The 15,750-nt window shown below is 52.3% G+C and overlaps 1 protein-coding gene across 2 annotated transcripts; it reads right to left on the reverse strand.

The window, feature by feature from the left end:
- Positions 1-469: 469 nt before the first annotated feature.
- Positions 470-11,912, reverse strand: AOC1 (amine oxidase copper containing 1). 2 transcript variants are annotated; one of them, NM_001444832.1, is made up of 6 exons: positions 11,681-11,912; positions 8,582-8,667; positions 3,356-4,938; positions 2,288-2,573; positions 1,800-1,932; positions 470-1,545 (listed from the first exon to the last, which is right to left on the reverse strand). In NM_001444832.1, the coding sequence occupies exons 3-6, from the start codon at positions 4,932-4,934 to the stop codon at positions 1,276-1,278; spliced, it is 2,268 nt and encodes a 755-aa protein (NP_001431761.1). In that variant the 5' UTR covers positions 4,935-4,938; positions 8,582-8,667; positions 11,681-11,912; the 3' UTR covers positions 470-1,275. The 2 variants fall into 2 exon arrangements, with proteins under 2 accessions (NP_001431761.1, XP_084860918.1); XM_085004792.1 differs by lacking the exon at positions 11,681-11,912 and adding an exon at positions 7,048-7,058 and having other exon boundaries at positions 484-1,545; positions 8,595-8,648.
- Between the last annotated feature and the right edge of the window lie 3,838 nt (positions 11,913-15,750).

A 15,750-nucleotide genomic window follows, 5' to 3' on the forward strand; every position in this document is an offset into this window, starting at 1 on the left:
TGACCTGTTTGTTATCGATTTGAGTTTCCCCTGAATCCTGCCCATTTCCAGCATGGGTTCCTGGCTTGTTCTTACAGATTTGCTGGTGTTCCTTCTGTATTCTATTACTAATCCCTTGTCAAATTAATTTATTGACTGATGGATTGCTTTTTAAGGCTGCATGTCATGAGCTGTGGTGTGGGTTGCAGATGTGCCTGGACTGTGGCGTAGGCCGGCAACTGCCGCTCCGATTTGACTCCTAGCCTGGGAACTTCCGTGAGTGACAGATTCGGCCATGAAAACAAACAAACAAACAAACAAACAAACAGAAACCCCCAAACAGAGGAGGGCCTTCACTTGACCATGCTGGCACCCCGATCTTAGACGTCCAGCCTCCCGAACTGTGAGCAATAAACTGCTGCTGTTTATAAGCCACCCAGCCTATGTACGGTGCTTTGTTATAGCACCTTGAACAGGAGAAGACAACGGGTAACTGTTTAACTGTTTTTATTAGTGTCTCGTGTATCTTTCCAGGGTTGTTATGAATACATACATTCCTCTGCTTTCTTACACAAAGATACGCACGCTATATGCATATATTGTTCTAAACCTATTTTCTTGGTATATCCTGGCGCTCTCCCCATCTGTACAGAGAAGGTCCCCGTGCAAACCTTTCTTTTGCAGTCACCTCGAATTTGCATTGTGTGGACACGTCCTGGTGTGTCCAGACCTCTGCAGTCTCTCCTGTGGACGGGACATTTGGGTGGTTTCCAGACTTTACTCGTACAAACCACACGGCAGTGATTTTCTGTGAATTCATTTCCTGTGTTTGGAGGGAGGTCTCCAGGAGAAACCCCTAGAAGCTGGACCAGGGTGTCAAAGGGTACAGGTGTTGGCAATTTCTCTAGATTGTTCCCTAGCGTCTTCCTGTGGTTGCCCTGCTTTGCCTGCCTCTCAGCGACCCAGCCGAACCCCTCCGGCCCCCGAGAGGGAATTGCCATCTCTGATGCTTTAAGCCGCTGCGACAGGTCGCCCTAGTGTCCGTGAGTGTCATTTTTCCTTAGGGAGGGAGGTCTTCTGGGCCAGTCCAAGGAGAGGGGAAGCCAGGGCGAGGTCTGTGTTTCTCATCTGTGTGTGTCCTGCGCGCCTGGCCTGGTGGGTGGCCTCGCCCGCTGTGCCTCCCTGCCCGGAGGCAGCACAGGACTGGGCCCTAAGGGCTTTCCTGTCTGTTCCTGGGTGTGTGTGGGGGAACCTCGGGCTTCAGGTAGGAGTTAGTGGCGGGGGGGCCGGAGGCCTTCACACAGGCCTGTAGGATCCATTGTAGCTAAAAGGGGGCGGCTTCAGGCAGCTCTGGTCCTCCTCGGGGATCCAGCGCTGGGCGTAGGTGGAGCCATTTTCCAGAGGCCACACGACCACGAGGTCTCTGGACGCCAGGGCTGGGTCCTCTGGAAAGAAGTTGAAGGGCCGGAGCAGGAAGCCCACAGAGTTCCCGGGTGTGGCCGTGTTGGGGATGTCTTCTGAGTGGGGGATGTGCAGGAAGCCCACTGTGACCCAGGCCACCAGGTCCTGCGGGAGAGAGGGCGGGCTGTGCTGGGGAGGCTCAGAGCGGAGGGGGTGGGCAACCCCCAAGCCTGTGTTTAAGGATCGGGCCAATCTGGTGGCCACCGAGCTCGCTCTCCACACAGCAGGCTGGCCTTCGCCATCGTGGGACCTGGCACGGATTCTGGGGTGGGGTGTGGAGGGAGGGACTGGGCGGGGCCCCCGGGACGGGCCCCGGGATCTGGTCTCAGGCTGGGTCTGGAAGGGGGTGGGGCTGGTACCTCATCTTCAATGTTTTCATTGTTTCGAAGAAACTCCTCAAAGACCACGGGTGGGTCCCAGGGGTCGTTCTGGTTGTAGATGCTGCTGCTGGAGAGCTCAGATTCCCGGTATCTGGTCACGGCCAGGGGGTACCTGCCCGGGCGGAGAAGCTGGGTAGCTCCGGGTGCTGGGGGCCTCCCAGCCCCTCCCAGGGAGCATCTTCAGGGTCAAGGGTGGGGGAAAGTTCCTGCCTTCCCCCAATGCGGGTTTAGCCCCTGGGAGTCAGCCAGACTCACTGTCAGTGGAGGCTCCAGGGCTCCCCGCAGGGGCTCTGCACGCCCCCTCCCCAGACACAGAGCCACACGCCCAGGAAACACGCGTGTGCACACATGCCCAGATACACCACCACGTAGACTCAGAATGTCATGGACAGAAACCCAGACACACACAGACACAGGGAAACACGGGGACATGGAGAGGAGCCCTCTCGGCCTCTTGGGCCTCTTACCTGGCCCAGGTGACAGCCCGCTCCTCCTGCCAGCCTGGGGGCAGCACTTGGTCGGCCATGGAGTGGAGCTGCAGGCGGTAGCTGCGCGTGTGGCCCCACGGGTTCTCCTTGGGGCTGGTAATGAGCAGGTACTTGGGCAGAGGCTGTCCGAAGCGGAAGGCCGCCTGGCGCTCGCGGGAGTACCTGGTCTGCTTGAGTGTGGGCTGCACCAGGCGGTGTCTCGGGCTCCAGGGGTTGGTGATGTTTTCTAGCTCCATCTGCAGGGTCTGGAAGCTATTTGTGGTGCCTGCAGGTGCACAGGGAAGACAGAGAATCAAGCATCCTGACCTGAAGCCTCCTCATTCCGCACCGGGACCTCCGTCCCAGACCACATCCAACAGCAAGCCCTGGGAGTGAAGAGGATGCAGGGGATGCGTGCTGAGCCAGAGCGGGGGGTGTGTGTGGGGGGAAGACAGCTCAGACAGCTGTGATTCGACCGTGCCTCTCAGGCTCTGAGGAGAAGCCACCTCTCTGGTCCTGGAGCCTATTCTACACGTGGTTGGATGTCAGGCCAAACCCATGCCTTTAAAAAAAAAAAAAAAAAAAAACCCAAAAAACCCTGCAGCATATGGAAGTTCCCAGGCTAGGGGTCCAACTGGAGCTGCAGCTACCAGCCGTCCCCACAGCCACAGCAACGCTGGATCCTTCACCCACTGAGCGAGGCCTGGGATTGAACCCCCCTCCTCATGGATACTAGTTGGGTTCGTTATGGCTGAGCCACAGTGGGAACTCCCAAACCCTAGCCATCCTTTAAGGTGACACCGCTAATTCAAGAGACACAAGGAGTACTCCTGAGGACACCGCAGCCCCTCGAAGTGCTAGGCAGCACCATTTCTTACAATCCTAGGCGTCCCCCCTCCCCTGGCCTGCGCACACTTTTCTGGCACCGCAGGTTTCACGCAGGCAGGCTGGGCAAACTCTCATGATCATGTGCTTCCGGGGGCGTTTTAGCACCATCTCCCAGGAGCGTGAGCTGTCGCTGGGAGGCGGATGTTTGGCCAGGAGGGTGGTTCCAAGCCCCAGTCCTACCTGCCACGTCCAGGTCGACGCGGTAATTCACCAGGTGCGTGTGCATGTTGCCGATCAAGTGTGTGTGCAGGCGTGTCCCATAGCGCAGGCCCTCAGGGGTGTAGAAGGTGGCGTGGACGTAGCCAGTGGCGTGCATCTTCGCCTCCATCACCCCGTTGGGGTAGAAGATGAAGTCCCAGATGTAGTCATAATTGTAGACCGTCGACGTTGTCCGCAGCACCAACACCTGGCCCTTGAGCCCCGCGTAGAAATTGAAGCCGCCGCTAAAATTGGAGTTGAAGTGCCGCCGGAGGGGCACCCCCGTGGGCATCTCGAAGAGACAGAGGGCCCGGGGGTAGAGGACGGGGCCGTCTGCGTCGTAGTGATGGAGGGCGTCTAGGAAGGTGGCTGTCTCTGGGCAGTCGATGTCAGGGGCCAGCTCATGCGTGACGCTGCCCAGGCCCCAGCCCACGTCTATGTACTTGGTCTGCATGCCTGCAGGGGTGTGCCCTCCGTACAGCGCCACGGCCTCCTGCACGCTCACCTCGTAGGCTATGCGCTCACCTCCGAAGTGCACGTCCAGGATCTGCAGCCCGGAGGAGGAGCGCAGGCGAAAGGCGAAGCTCCAGCCCCCATACATCACCCTGTTGCCCTCCAGGCTGTAGCGGGGGCCCTGGGGCTGGACCACGTGGGGGCCGTGCATGGTGACGGCAAAGTCCCCACGTGGCTGGTAGAAAGAGAAGAGGGCTGGCTCTGGCAGGCTCTCTCCATCCTTGCCCTTGGCAAGGGGGTCCTCCAGGATCACCACATCCACCTCTCCATCGTTATACTTCTGTGCCAGCTCTTCGGGGCTGCGGTAGAATTTCCCGTTGTACCAGACCTGCTCCACCGTCCAGTCTTGGGCGTTCGTGCTTCCATGATCCACCAGGAGTTCCAGCCCCGTGGGGTGCAAGAAGTAGCCTGGCATTTGGCGCTGCAAGATGAACCAGGTGCGGCGCTGGCCAGAGGCCAAGCCGCGGGGCGCCACGTCGGTGAAGGTCAGGCACTGCTCGTGGCAGTCTCCGAAGGAGGAGCCCGTGGTGCGACGGAAAAACTGGCGCAGGGGTTGGGTGGCCTCCTGCAGCTTGTGGCTCAGGAGGGCATACTCTGCCTTAGAGATGGGCCTGGAGGCCCAGGAGACCTGGTGCCCCGGCCTCGGGGGCAGGTCTCGCATGTAACGGGGCGTTGGCAGCGGCCCCACCGCAAACTCGGTGACGTTGGGCTGCTCCTGGGCTCCGAAGAAGATGACGGCCCGAGCTTCCCGCACGGGACGCCTGTGGCCTTTATCCAGAAATTTCAGCACGTGCTGCTTCTTGGGGAGCAGCATCTCAATGAGGAATACGGAGTTCTTGGCCATGGTCAGTGTTCCCGACGGCTCCAGCTTCAGCTCCTTCTGGGACCAGAGGAAGCTGTGCACGGCCTTCAGCTCTTGAGCGCTCAGGTCCGCAAACACCCCGGCCTTGCCGCCTGGGGTCCGTGGGGAGCGCTCCGCTGCGGCCAACATCTGCAGCAGCAGGAGAGCAGCGCCGGCCCAGCCGAGGGCCAGGGTCCCCCGCCCCATGGCTCTGGAACGCAGCAGAGGAGAGGCACTTAATAGTTTTGTGGGAGGAAATGGGTTTCCACCAGGTCGAGTCTGGGACGAGACATCCCCAGGCTTGTGGTGTCTTGCAGACTCACTCCCTGGCTTGCCCCACTTAGCCCGAGGCAGCCCTCGGGGACAGTGGGGAGCCCACGCAGGTCCCAATGCCGCTTTGGGCAAGCTTTCCATCAATATTTTTTTTTTTTTTTTTGCTTTTTAGGCCCGTACCTGTGGCACACGGAGGTTCCCAGGATAAAGGTCACATCAGAGCTACAGCTGCTGGCCGTTGCAGAAGCTGAACCTCATCTGTGACCTACACCACAGCGCACGTCAACGCCGGATCCTTAACCCACTGAGCAAGGCCAGGGATTGAACCCTGGTCCTCATGGATACTAGTAGGGTTCATTACTACTGAGTCATAACGGGAACTCTGCATCGATTTTAATTCTGCTCTCTCCTCCCTGGTCTGTAAACCTCTTTTTAAATTTATTTTTATTAAGATTTTTTTTTTTTTCCAGAGTTCCTGTTACGACCCAGTGGCAACGAATCCAACTGTTATCCATGAGGACACGGGTTTGATCCCTGGCCTTACTCAGTGGCTTAAAAATCAGGTACTGCCATGAGCTGTGCTGTAGGCTGGCAGCTACAGCTCCAATTTGACCCGCAGCCTGTGGACTTCCATATGCCTTGGGCACGCCCTAAAAAGACAGAAGGAAAACGAAATTTTTTTTCTTCTTCTTCTTCTTCTTTTTTTTTTTTTTTGGCTGCCCCTCAGGATATAGAGTTCTAACCCTAACCCTAACTCTGTTTATTTGGGCCAACCCCCCCCACCACCACCACGGCCACGGTGTGCCATGGGCATCTGTCTTGCACATTGACCAGGGCTCCTAGAGACGGGGGTGCCTACTGGACCATAAAGGTCAAATGTTTTTCTTTCTTCTGACCCTAGCATAACCTCCAAAAAGAATAGTGTTCTTTCCCAGCTCTGTAGGGGGTCATGGTGCCTGGCTCCTCTTTATACGATTGAACCCACACTCACTGTGTATCCTTGGTGAATTTTATGTAACATATCTGTATGTCCTTTTGATGTATGAGCCTTTGGACAAACTTTCCTAAATAAAATTCTAAATGAAGTTCTTTGGACCTCTGGTTAACTTCGGAATGCTTCGGCGGACCCCTGATCATCTCACAGAAAGATGAAAGGGAGGAGGTGGGTGTGGGATATGGAATTACATGGGAAGCACGGTCAGGTGAGTAATAATAAGTCTTCTTAGGCTATGTTGTATCGGTAAATGATATTAGTATAACAGGTCTAGAAATTACGTGAAGTTCCTAAAATTTCAGATGTCCTGGTGTGTCAGCCATCCTTCTAGGTAGTATCTTAAAATGTTGTATGGCACAGAAATAGCCACATTTCCTTGACAATTTTGCTGTGATCTGGCCTTGAACCATGCTTAAGTCTGTCCTTTAGAGACCGTCATTGTCTCACTCTGATGCTTTTATGAAGACGCTTGTAGGTGACTGGCTTTTATGCTCCCATTATAGTTCTAGATAAGACAGTGGGCATATACAATGTACATTCAGAGTCAAATTGGCACAGGTTCTATTGGACAGCCTGGAATTGACTATCGCTCCTTGCCGAGCATTCTACTAACTAACCCCTTAGAAGGCAAGAAAGAATTGGGCAGTTACGACTCAGCATTGAGGGGCATGATGGATCCAGGGCAGATAAGCAACCACTCTGGTGTCACGATGCCACCAATATTGGATCACCTAATGCTTTCTAGCAAAAGATTAATGATCACAGGAGGGAAAATGATGAAATGAAATTTATATTTTAAGGCAGGATAAGAAAAAATTAGACATAAAATTCTCTCTGTGTGTTTCTTTGGGCCTCTTCCACCCCCCTTCCCCACTGTGCAGTGTGAATCTGTTTTACACGTTAACCAGATGGATGGGAGTGCCTGCTGGGCTGTAAGGATCAATTTTTTTTCTTTCTTCTGATGCTAGCAATGTAACTTTTTCTTTTTATGACCACACCTGCAGTATATGGACGTTCCCAGGCCAGGGATTGAATCTGAGCTGCAGCTTCGACCTATGCCACAACTGCACCAACACCAGATCACCGTGCCAGGCCAGGGATTGAACCCGCACCCCTGCGGAGACTTGAGCCACTGCAACTGGGTTCTTAACCCTCTGTGCCCATGGCAGTGGGAACTGTGGCCGTATACATTTTTGAGACAAGAAGATCGTACATCAAAATGATATATTGATATTTTATGTAAAGTTTGCCAAGGACACATAGTCCAGGTAAGCAGGTACAAAGTGAGAAACAAGTCATCATGACCACCTACAGAACTGGGAAAGAACACTATTCTTCTTCTTCTTTTTTTTTTGCTTTTTAGGGCTGCACCTGTGGCATATGGAGGTTCCAAGGCTGGGGGTCGAATAAGAGCTGTAGCCGCCGGCCTACGCCACAGCCACAGCAACGCCAGACCCAAGCCACGTCTGAGACCTACCCCACGGCTCATGGCAATGCCGGATCCTTAACCCACTGAGCGAGGCCAGGGATCGAACTCGCCAGCTCATGATTCCTAGTTGGATTTGCGTCTGCTGTGCCATAATGGGAACTCCAAGAACACTTTTCTTTTAAAAAGTTGCATTGCTGGAGTTGCTGCTGTGGCACAATGGACTAAGAATCTGATTCAGTGGCTTGGGTCGCTGCAGAGGCTCAGGTTTGATCTCTAGCCCAGGGCAGTGGGTTAGTGTCCGGAGTTGCCACAGCTGCAGTTTGGGTTGAAACTTTGGCTTGGATTCAATCCCTGGCCCAGGAACTTCCATATACCGTAGGTGCGGCCATAAAAAAAAAATGTATACGGCTTCCTTTGACATCTAACTAGCTGAACAGTTCTAGGAGCTTTCTGAAAATCTGCTTCCTGGCTTATAATCCTCAGTTTGCCTTGAATAAAGTTCGCTTTTTTGGAGTTCCCTGGTGACCTAGCAGATAAGAATCATCATTGTCACTGCTGTGGTGTGGGTTCCATCCCTGGCCTGGGACCCTCTGCATGCCCATGCAGATGTGGCCAAAAAAAAAAAAAAAAAATTGCCTTTTTTTCTTGTTAAGCTGATAGTTAATTGAAATTTCATTGACACCACTTGTCCCCAAATTGCTTTCTGCTCGGCCAAGAAGGGACATGTGAAAGAGCCTTGCAGTCCTTTAACTTGAACCTGGGTCTTCCTTTAATCTTTACCTTTCCCAGTACAATCCTCAGGGTCTCAGAGAGCCGTGAGTGAGATGAACAATGGCAGTGAAGCCAAGGGAGAGGGGGAACTGGGCAGCCAGCGAGGCCTCCATGCTGGGGAATGTGAAACCCACATTCTCCTCCCCCTGCTCATCTCCGGCACCCAGAAAACAGCAGCCACCGCCTCGCTGCCCCTTCCCCACCTTGCCCCTGGGCAGTCTGTGCCCTGGCGTGACGCCTTCTGGGCTCTCGCCCCTCACTTTCTAGCCTCCTCCCTCTGTGGCTTTGTGTCTCCTGATCCCTCACCCCATGTGCATTTGCCTGGCTTCCCCCCACTTCCCAGGCAGCCCCTGCTTGGCTTTCCCCAAATATCCCATCAGAACATACCTGTGTGCTCTGCTCTGGGCTCACTTCTGCTGCCAGCCTTTGCCTCGGACTCCTTCTTGAGCTTTATGGCTCTGTTGGACTCCGCCCTGGAGGGAGGAACAGGGTAAGGTATGTGCTGACCAAGGCAGTGACCTGCAGTGGGCAGGGGCAGGGGCAGGGGCACAAGGACATGCAGAGAGCCCTGCCTATTGCAGCTGGAGGGTTCCTGTTACCCCAAGCACCCACATTTAGAAACTCCCCAATCCATCGCCACTTCTGCAGTCAGGGTCAGGGGTCATGTCAGGTTCTCCCAACAGCACACATGTCTAGATCTGTAGTTCCTCCTGCTGCGGCGGGACCTCCCACAGGAGCCGTCTGTGGACGCTCTGTTACAAGCTGTGCTAGGCCATGGTCTGTTTAAGTAGGTGCTGAGTTTCAGAGGCCAGAGATAAGGACTGGGGGACATTTGCTAGCGAGTGGTCACACCCAAAGCAGATATATGGACAAAGGCAGAGGCTGGTAGAGACTGACACCCACGTCGAGATCAGAATTCGACCCACGGAGAACCAGTGACAGAATAGTTTGGGAGAGAGAAGCCACTGCGTTGAGACTCAGGAAGAAGTCTTACTGGCCGTCTTGATGCCCTGGCAGGGTTCAGGAAGGAGGGAGCAGCTGGCCGGGGAGAAAGTCTATGCGGATGGCTGAGGCCATGGCCCAGAGAAGGCAGAAGGGAGAGGGACATGGGGGTGGGGTGGGTGGGGCAGGTCCCTGTGCCAGGAGGGGAAAAGGTACAAAAGTGGCTTAGATGGCAAAGGCAGGCGGGGGTGGGGGGGTCCCGGTCAGAGGGCAAGAAAATCAGGAGGAGTGTGGGGCTCGGAAGAACCAAGAGGTAATTTTCTCTTGATCGCCAAGTCTTTTTTTTTTTTTCCTTTTTATGGCTGCACCCATGGCACATAGAAGTTCCTAGGCCAGGGACTGAACCTAAGCCACAGCTCTGACCCGAGATGCTGGTTCCTTTCACCCACGGTGCTGGGCTGGAAATCGAACCCACACCTCTGCAGTGACCCAAGATGCTGCAGTCAGATTCTTTTTTTTTTTTTTTTTTGTCTTTTGTCTTTTTGTCTTTTGTTGTTGTTGTTGTTGCTATTTCTTGGGCTGCTCCTGCGGCATATGGAGGTTCCCAGGCTAGGGGTTGAATCTGAGCTGTAGCCACCGGCCTATGCCAGAGCCACAGCAACGCGGGATCCGAGCTGCATCTGCAACCTACACCACAGCTCATGGCAACGCCGGATCGTTAACCCACTGAGCAAGGACAGGGACCGAACCCGCAACCTCATGGTTCCTAGTTGGATTCGTTAACCACTGCACCACGACGGGAACTCCTGCAGTCAGATTCTTAACCCACTATACCATGGTGGGAACTCCTTCATCACCAAGGCTTTTTTTTTTTTTTTTTTTAGTGCTGTACCCGTGGCATATGGAAGTGCCCAGGCTAGGGATGGACTCCAGTCCGTGCTCCTGTGGTCACGTGGCCTCCTCCCCTGTTGTCGGTGTCTCTGTTAGCCATTGGATCAAGGGTGCAACCTCCTCCAGTATGATTTCATTTTTAGCTAATCAAGGCTGCAATGACCTTTTTTTCTCCTTTTTTATTTTAGGGCCGCACACCGCTGCATATGGAAAGCCAAGGGTCGAATCAGAGCCACATCTGCCGGCCTACGCCACAGCCCCAGCAACCCCACATCTGAGCCGCATCAATGACCTACACCAAAGCTCACGGCAACGCCAGATCCTTAACCCACTGAGTGAGGCCATGGATCAAATCCACATCCTCATGGATACTAGTTGGGTTCTTAAACCACTGAGCCACGACAGGAACTGCCATCACCAAGGGCCGATTGCTTATTCTTTTGTTATTATAGGACTTATTACCTTCCTGCTAGTTGCATTGGAAGTCACTTCAGTGTTTATTGGCAGCTAGATGGAGGGAGAAGAAAACAATTCGTCAATCGGATACTTGTTTGCAATTTCAGAAATCAAAAAGTCAGATAAGGGAGTTCCCGTCGTGGCGCAGTGGTTAACGAATCCGACTAGGAACCATGAGGTTGCGGGTTCAGTCCCTGCCCTTGCTCATTGGGTTAACGATCCGGCGTTGCTGTGAGCTGTGGTGTAGGTTGCAGACTCGGCCCGGATCCTGCGTTGCTGTGGCTCTGGCGTAGGCTGGTGGCTACAGCTCCGATTCAACCCCTAGCCTGGGAACCTCCATATGCCGCGGGAGCGGCCCAAGAAATAGCAACAACAACAAAACAACAAAAAAAAAAAAAAAAAAAAAAAAAAAGAACCCTCTACGTAGCTGATGGGAATGAAATCGCGCAGCCACTTTGGAAAACAGCCAGGCAGTTGCCATATAACCAGCGATTCCTCTTCTAGGCAAATACTTACGAGAAATGAAAACCTGTCCACGCAGCAACTTGTACATGAATGTTCGTAGAAGCGCTGTTTGTAATAACCACAAGGTGGAAGTAGCACAAATGCTCACCAATTGATGAATGGATAAACAAAACACAACGGAATGCTATTTGGCATTAAAAAAGAATGAAGCCTTGGAACCTGCCCCCATAAGAATGAACTTCAAAAACATGTGAAATGAAAGAAGTCAGTTAAAAAAGACCACGTATCAGAGTTCCCATCGTGTCTCAGTGGAAATGAATCTGACTAGCATCCATGAGGACTCAGGTTCAATCCCTGGCCTCGCTCAGTGGGTTGAGGATCTGGCATTGCCATGAACTGTGGTGTAGGTCGCAGATGTGCCTTGGATCCCGCATTTCTGTGGCTGTGGCAAAGGCCAACAGCTATAGCTCCAGTTGAACCCCTAGCCTGGGAACCTCCAAATGCTGAAGGTGCAGCCCTAAAAAGACACACACACAAAAAGACCACATATTATACGATTCCATTTAAATTGGGGTCCAGAATAGGCAAATCTATAGAGACAAAAAGTAGATTAGTGGTTGTTTTGGGCTGGAGAAGGGAGGTTGGGTAGGCAGTGATAGCTAATGGATGTGGGGTTTTTTTTTGAAGTAATAACAAGGTTCTAAAATTGACAGTGGTGAAGGTTGCACTTACCTGCAAATATACTACAATCCATTTATTTTACTCTCTGGGTGAATTGTAGAGCTCCTGATCCCGAGTTGCCGTGAGCTGTGGTGTAGGTCACAGACCTGGCTCGGATCCTGCATTGCTGTGGCTGTGGTATAGGCCGGCAGTTAGAGCTCCGATTCGATCCCTAGTCTGGGAACTTCCATATGCCTCGGGTGAAGCCCTATAAAGCAAAAGAAAAAAAAAAAAAAAAAAAAAAAGGGAAGACCTATGGCTCCTCAGGCACAAAGGTTTTATGAAGCCAGGATTGACAGGGGTCAAGGGACAGGAGGTGTGGAATTCTGGAATTCAGGCTCTGCGGCCTTACTTCCTGCTCTTTTTAGATCATGGCAGTCTCTGGGTGGCTGCTGGTCCGCCCTGTTTGTGACCTTGATTTCTGAGATTTGGCTCCTCCCCTCTTGGGGTTAATGATTGGTGACAATTACGGATAACACTTGGGCAAAGATTGAGTCTTTTTTTTTTTTTCTTTTTATGATGCAGGTGTGGCATATGGAAGTTCCCAGGTTGGGAGTTGAATCAGAGCTGCAGCTGCCAGCCTATGCCAGAGCCACAGCCACGCCAGATCTGGATCCTTAACCTACTGAGCAATGTCAGGGATCGAACCTTTATCCTCACGGAGACAACGTTGGGTTCTTAACCTTCTGAGCCGCAACGGGAACTCCCAAGATTGGGTCCTTTTTGTTCTGGGCTGCCTGCCTTACTCAAAGGGGCAGAAGCGATGGCCTTGGGGGTGAGGATGTTGTAGGGACAGGATGGATTCTGTGTAGGTGGCTGGGAGGCTAGAGGTCCCAGCTCCCAGCTTTTCCACTGCTAACTCCTGATGTTTTGTTTTCAGAAAGTCACAGCACGTCAGTGATCATGTGAGCAAGTCTGGAGAGTGGGGTTGTTTCCAGAAAACCTCAGGAATGGCACATCCCCACAGGTGCCCCACCAGCAAAGTCACCTGCTGAACCCTCTAGGCTAATGAAGGCACCCACATGGGTTTCTTTTCTGATTTGGGAAGACGGGTTGGCAACGAGAAACGCCTGCCATTCTCACAGGGACCCTGGCATTCTCCTGTGTTTCTGCATCCGGAAGCCTCACCCGTGTCGGGAGTGGCGCAGACGGCAGGCTGCTGGTGGCAGCTATGCCTGCTTTCCTTCCTTCCTCGGCCTTGGAGGGGCTGGCATCGCTGAGGCTGTGACATCCTTTCTTTACTGATGATGTGGCAGCGTTTTAGTCCTCAGAGCCCAGCCCCGGTCTTTCTTTGGTTCTGGGGTCACCTCCTTACCTTCCACTTGCCACGGCTGGGCCCTGTGCTCCAGTCGTTCTGAATCAGGCCAGGCTCGTGGGGTCTCCACACTGTTCCCTTGTTTGAAAGTGCTCTCACTCTTCTTATTTGCCTACCTGATCAGCTCCTTCCTTCAAGGAGCCAGGCCCTTGCCCACATCCTCTGCTTTAGCCCCTCTCTGAAATACCTAGATAACAGTATCTGATGTGCATTTCCTGAGTTGCTTTACAAATGTGAAAATCCACGCCCCTCCCCCACCAAATGGAAGATTTCTTTTTCTTTCTTTTTGGCTGCCCCATGGCCTATGGAATACCTTGGCCAGGCAATGTTGGCTCCTTAACCTACTGTGCTGGGCCGGGGATCAAACCTGTATCCCAGTGCTCCCAAGACGCCACCAATCCCTTTGTGCCACAGCAGGAACTCCAGAAGATATTAACTTTTAATGACCATGAGCACACAGGCCTCAGGCCTCTTGGAGCCTGAGGATGGGTAATGTGACCTCTGACCCCTCCCTGTGACCTCACCATCAGCCAATCAGAGAATTAAGCTGATCGTTTACCCTATGACACCCCCACCACAACCTGGGTTTTAAAAATGCTTTACAATTTTGGTTCAGCAGTTTGGGCTTTTGGAGGTGGGGGGCACGGACTATCTGCCTCATTGCCCGGCCTTGCGATAAACATTTCTCTGCCCCAAACTCTGATGTTTCAGTGTGTTTGGCCTCATTGTGCCAAGGCTCTTCTTACAAACTTTTTTTCATCTCCCCACCCTCTCCCCAGGGCATCCCCTCACTGCTTTGTAACTCTTCACAGGTCTGTCTCTTCTGCTTCCTAGAGGTCAGGGACTGAATCTTCATGTATTCAAATATGCAGAGACCAATACAGGGCCTGGCATACAGCAGCGGGGCTCGTGTTTTGTTTTCAGAGTGAGTGAATGAGCAGATCATGTGGGCAAGGGGTCTAAAAGAGATGTTAGGAGTTCCCGTCGTGGCGCAGCGGAAACGAATCCCACTAGGAACCATGAGGTTGCCGGTTCGATCCCTGGCCTTGCTCAGTGGGTTAAGGATCTGGCATTGCCGTGAGCTGTGGTGTAGGCTGGCAGCTGTAGCTCCGATTAGACCCCTAGCCTGGGAACCTCCATATGCCACAGGTGTGGCCCTAAAAAAGAAGCAAAGAAAATAAAAGAGATGTTAGGAATCCAGAAGTTAGAAAAGTTTTGATGAATTGCTGTGTGGCATTTGAGGGAATAACCACGGTTCATGGTGGAGTTCCCATGGTGGCTCAGTGGTAACGAACCCAACTAATATCCATGGGGACGTGGGTTCAATCCCTGGCCTCATTCAGTGGGTTAAAGGTCTGGCATTGCTGTGAGCTGTGGTGTAGGTCGCAGACGCGGCTCGGATCTGGTGTTGTGGCTGTGGTATAGGCTGGCAGCTGTAGCTCTCATTAGACCCCTAGCCTGGGAACCTCCATGTGCCACAGGTGCGGCCCTAAAAAGCAAAAAAAAGAAAAAAAGAATCCGGTGTTACTGCAACTGTAATATAGGCTGGCAGCTGCAGCTCTGATTTGACTCCTAACCTGGGAAACTAAATATGCTACCGGTGTGGCCTTAAAAAGACCCCCTTCCAAACAAACAAAAAAAAAAACAAAGAAAAAAACCATGGTCCATGGTGAGGCTTCAGTTAGATTACTGTTCCACTTTATTGAGATATAACTGACATATAACATTGTGTAAGTTTAAGGAATAGAATACGTCGGTTTGACACACTTGCGTATTGCAATACGGTTACCACTGTAACGGGGCTCACGCCGCTGTCACATCACGTAATGATCATTGCTTTTTCTGTGGTGAGAACACAAGACGTACTCTCTTACCAACCTTCATGTCTCTAACACAGCATCAATCATCACCACGCTGTCCATTACATCCTTAGAACTTCTGTTTTTTTTGTTTTTTGTCTTTTTGTTATTTCTTGGGCCGCTCCTGCGGCACATGGAGGTTCCCAGGCTAGGGGTCGAATCGGAGCTGTAGCCACCGGCCTACGCCAGAGCCACAGCAATGTGGGATCTGAGCTGCGTCTGTGACCTACACCACAGCTCACGGCAACGCAGGATCCTTAACCCACTGAGCAAGGCCAGGGCCGAACCCGCAACCTCATGGTTCCTTGTCGGATTCGTTAACCACTGAGCCACGACAGGAACTCCATAAATCCTCAGAACTTCTAACTGGAGCTTTGTCCTCTTTGACTCCCGTCTCTCCATTCTCTCCACGCCCCAGCTTCGAATCACCATTCTACTCTATATTTCTATGAGTTTTGTTCTTTTTAATATTCTACATAAAAGTGAGATGGTATAGGGAGTTCCCTGTTGGCTCAGTGGGTTAAGGATCCAGTGTTGTCACTGCTATGGCGTAGATTTGATCCCTGGCCTGGGAACTTCTGTGTGCCAACGGCAGGGCAAAAAAAAAAAAAAAAAAAAAAAAAAAGAGAGAGAGAGAGAGAAGAGAAAAAAAAAACCCAAGTCAGAACAAAAGTAAAAAGTGAGATTGTACAGTATTTGTCTTTTTCTGTCCGGTTTATTTCACTTAGCGTAATGCCCTCGAGGTCCATCCGGGTGCTTGCAAATGGCAGGAGTTCCTTCTGTCTCACAGCGGAATACCATGCCAGTGTAGACACACACCACATCTTTCTCCATCCAGCGACGGATGGACACCTAGGTTGTTGCCATGGCGATTGTGAATGACGCTGCCGTGAACACGAGAGTATAGA

Source organism: Sus scrofa, chromosome 18 (genome assembly GCF_054392235.1).
Source record: "Sus scrofa isolate SSC_HxYL_T2T_F1_AM1 chromosome 18, Sscrofa_HxYL_maternal_Yorkshire_Landrace_v2.0, whole genome shotgun sequence".
In the NCBI taxonomy this organism is placed as follows: Eukaryota; Metazoa; Chordata; class Mammalia; order Artiodactyla; family Suidae; genus Sus; species Sus scrofa.

Excerpts from the sequence above, each read along its gene's own strand:
- AOC1 (NM_001444832.1), bottom strand. The coding sequence starts at position 4,934 with ATGGGGCGGGGGACCCTGGCCCTCGGCTGGGCCGGCGCTGCTCTCCTG. Across the intron at positions 2,574-3,355 it reads CGTCGACCTGGACGTGGCAG|GCACCACAAATAGCTTCCAG; the intron begins GTAGGACTGGGG and ends GTGCACCTGCAG. Across the intron at positions 1,546-1,799 it reads ATGAAAACATTGAAGATGAG|GACCTGGTGGCCTGGGTCAC; the intron begins GTACCAGCCCCA and ends TCTCTCCCGCAG.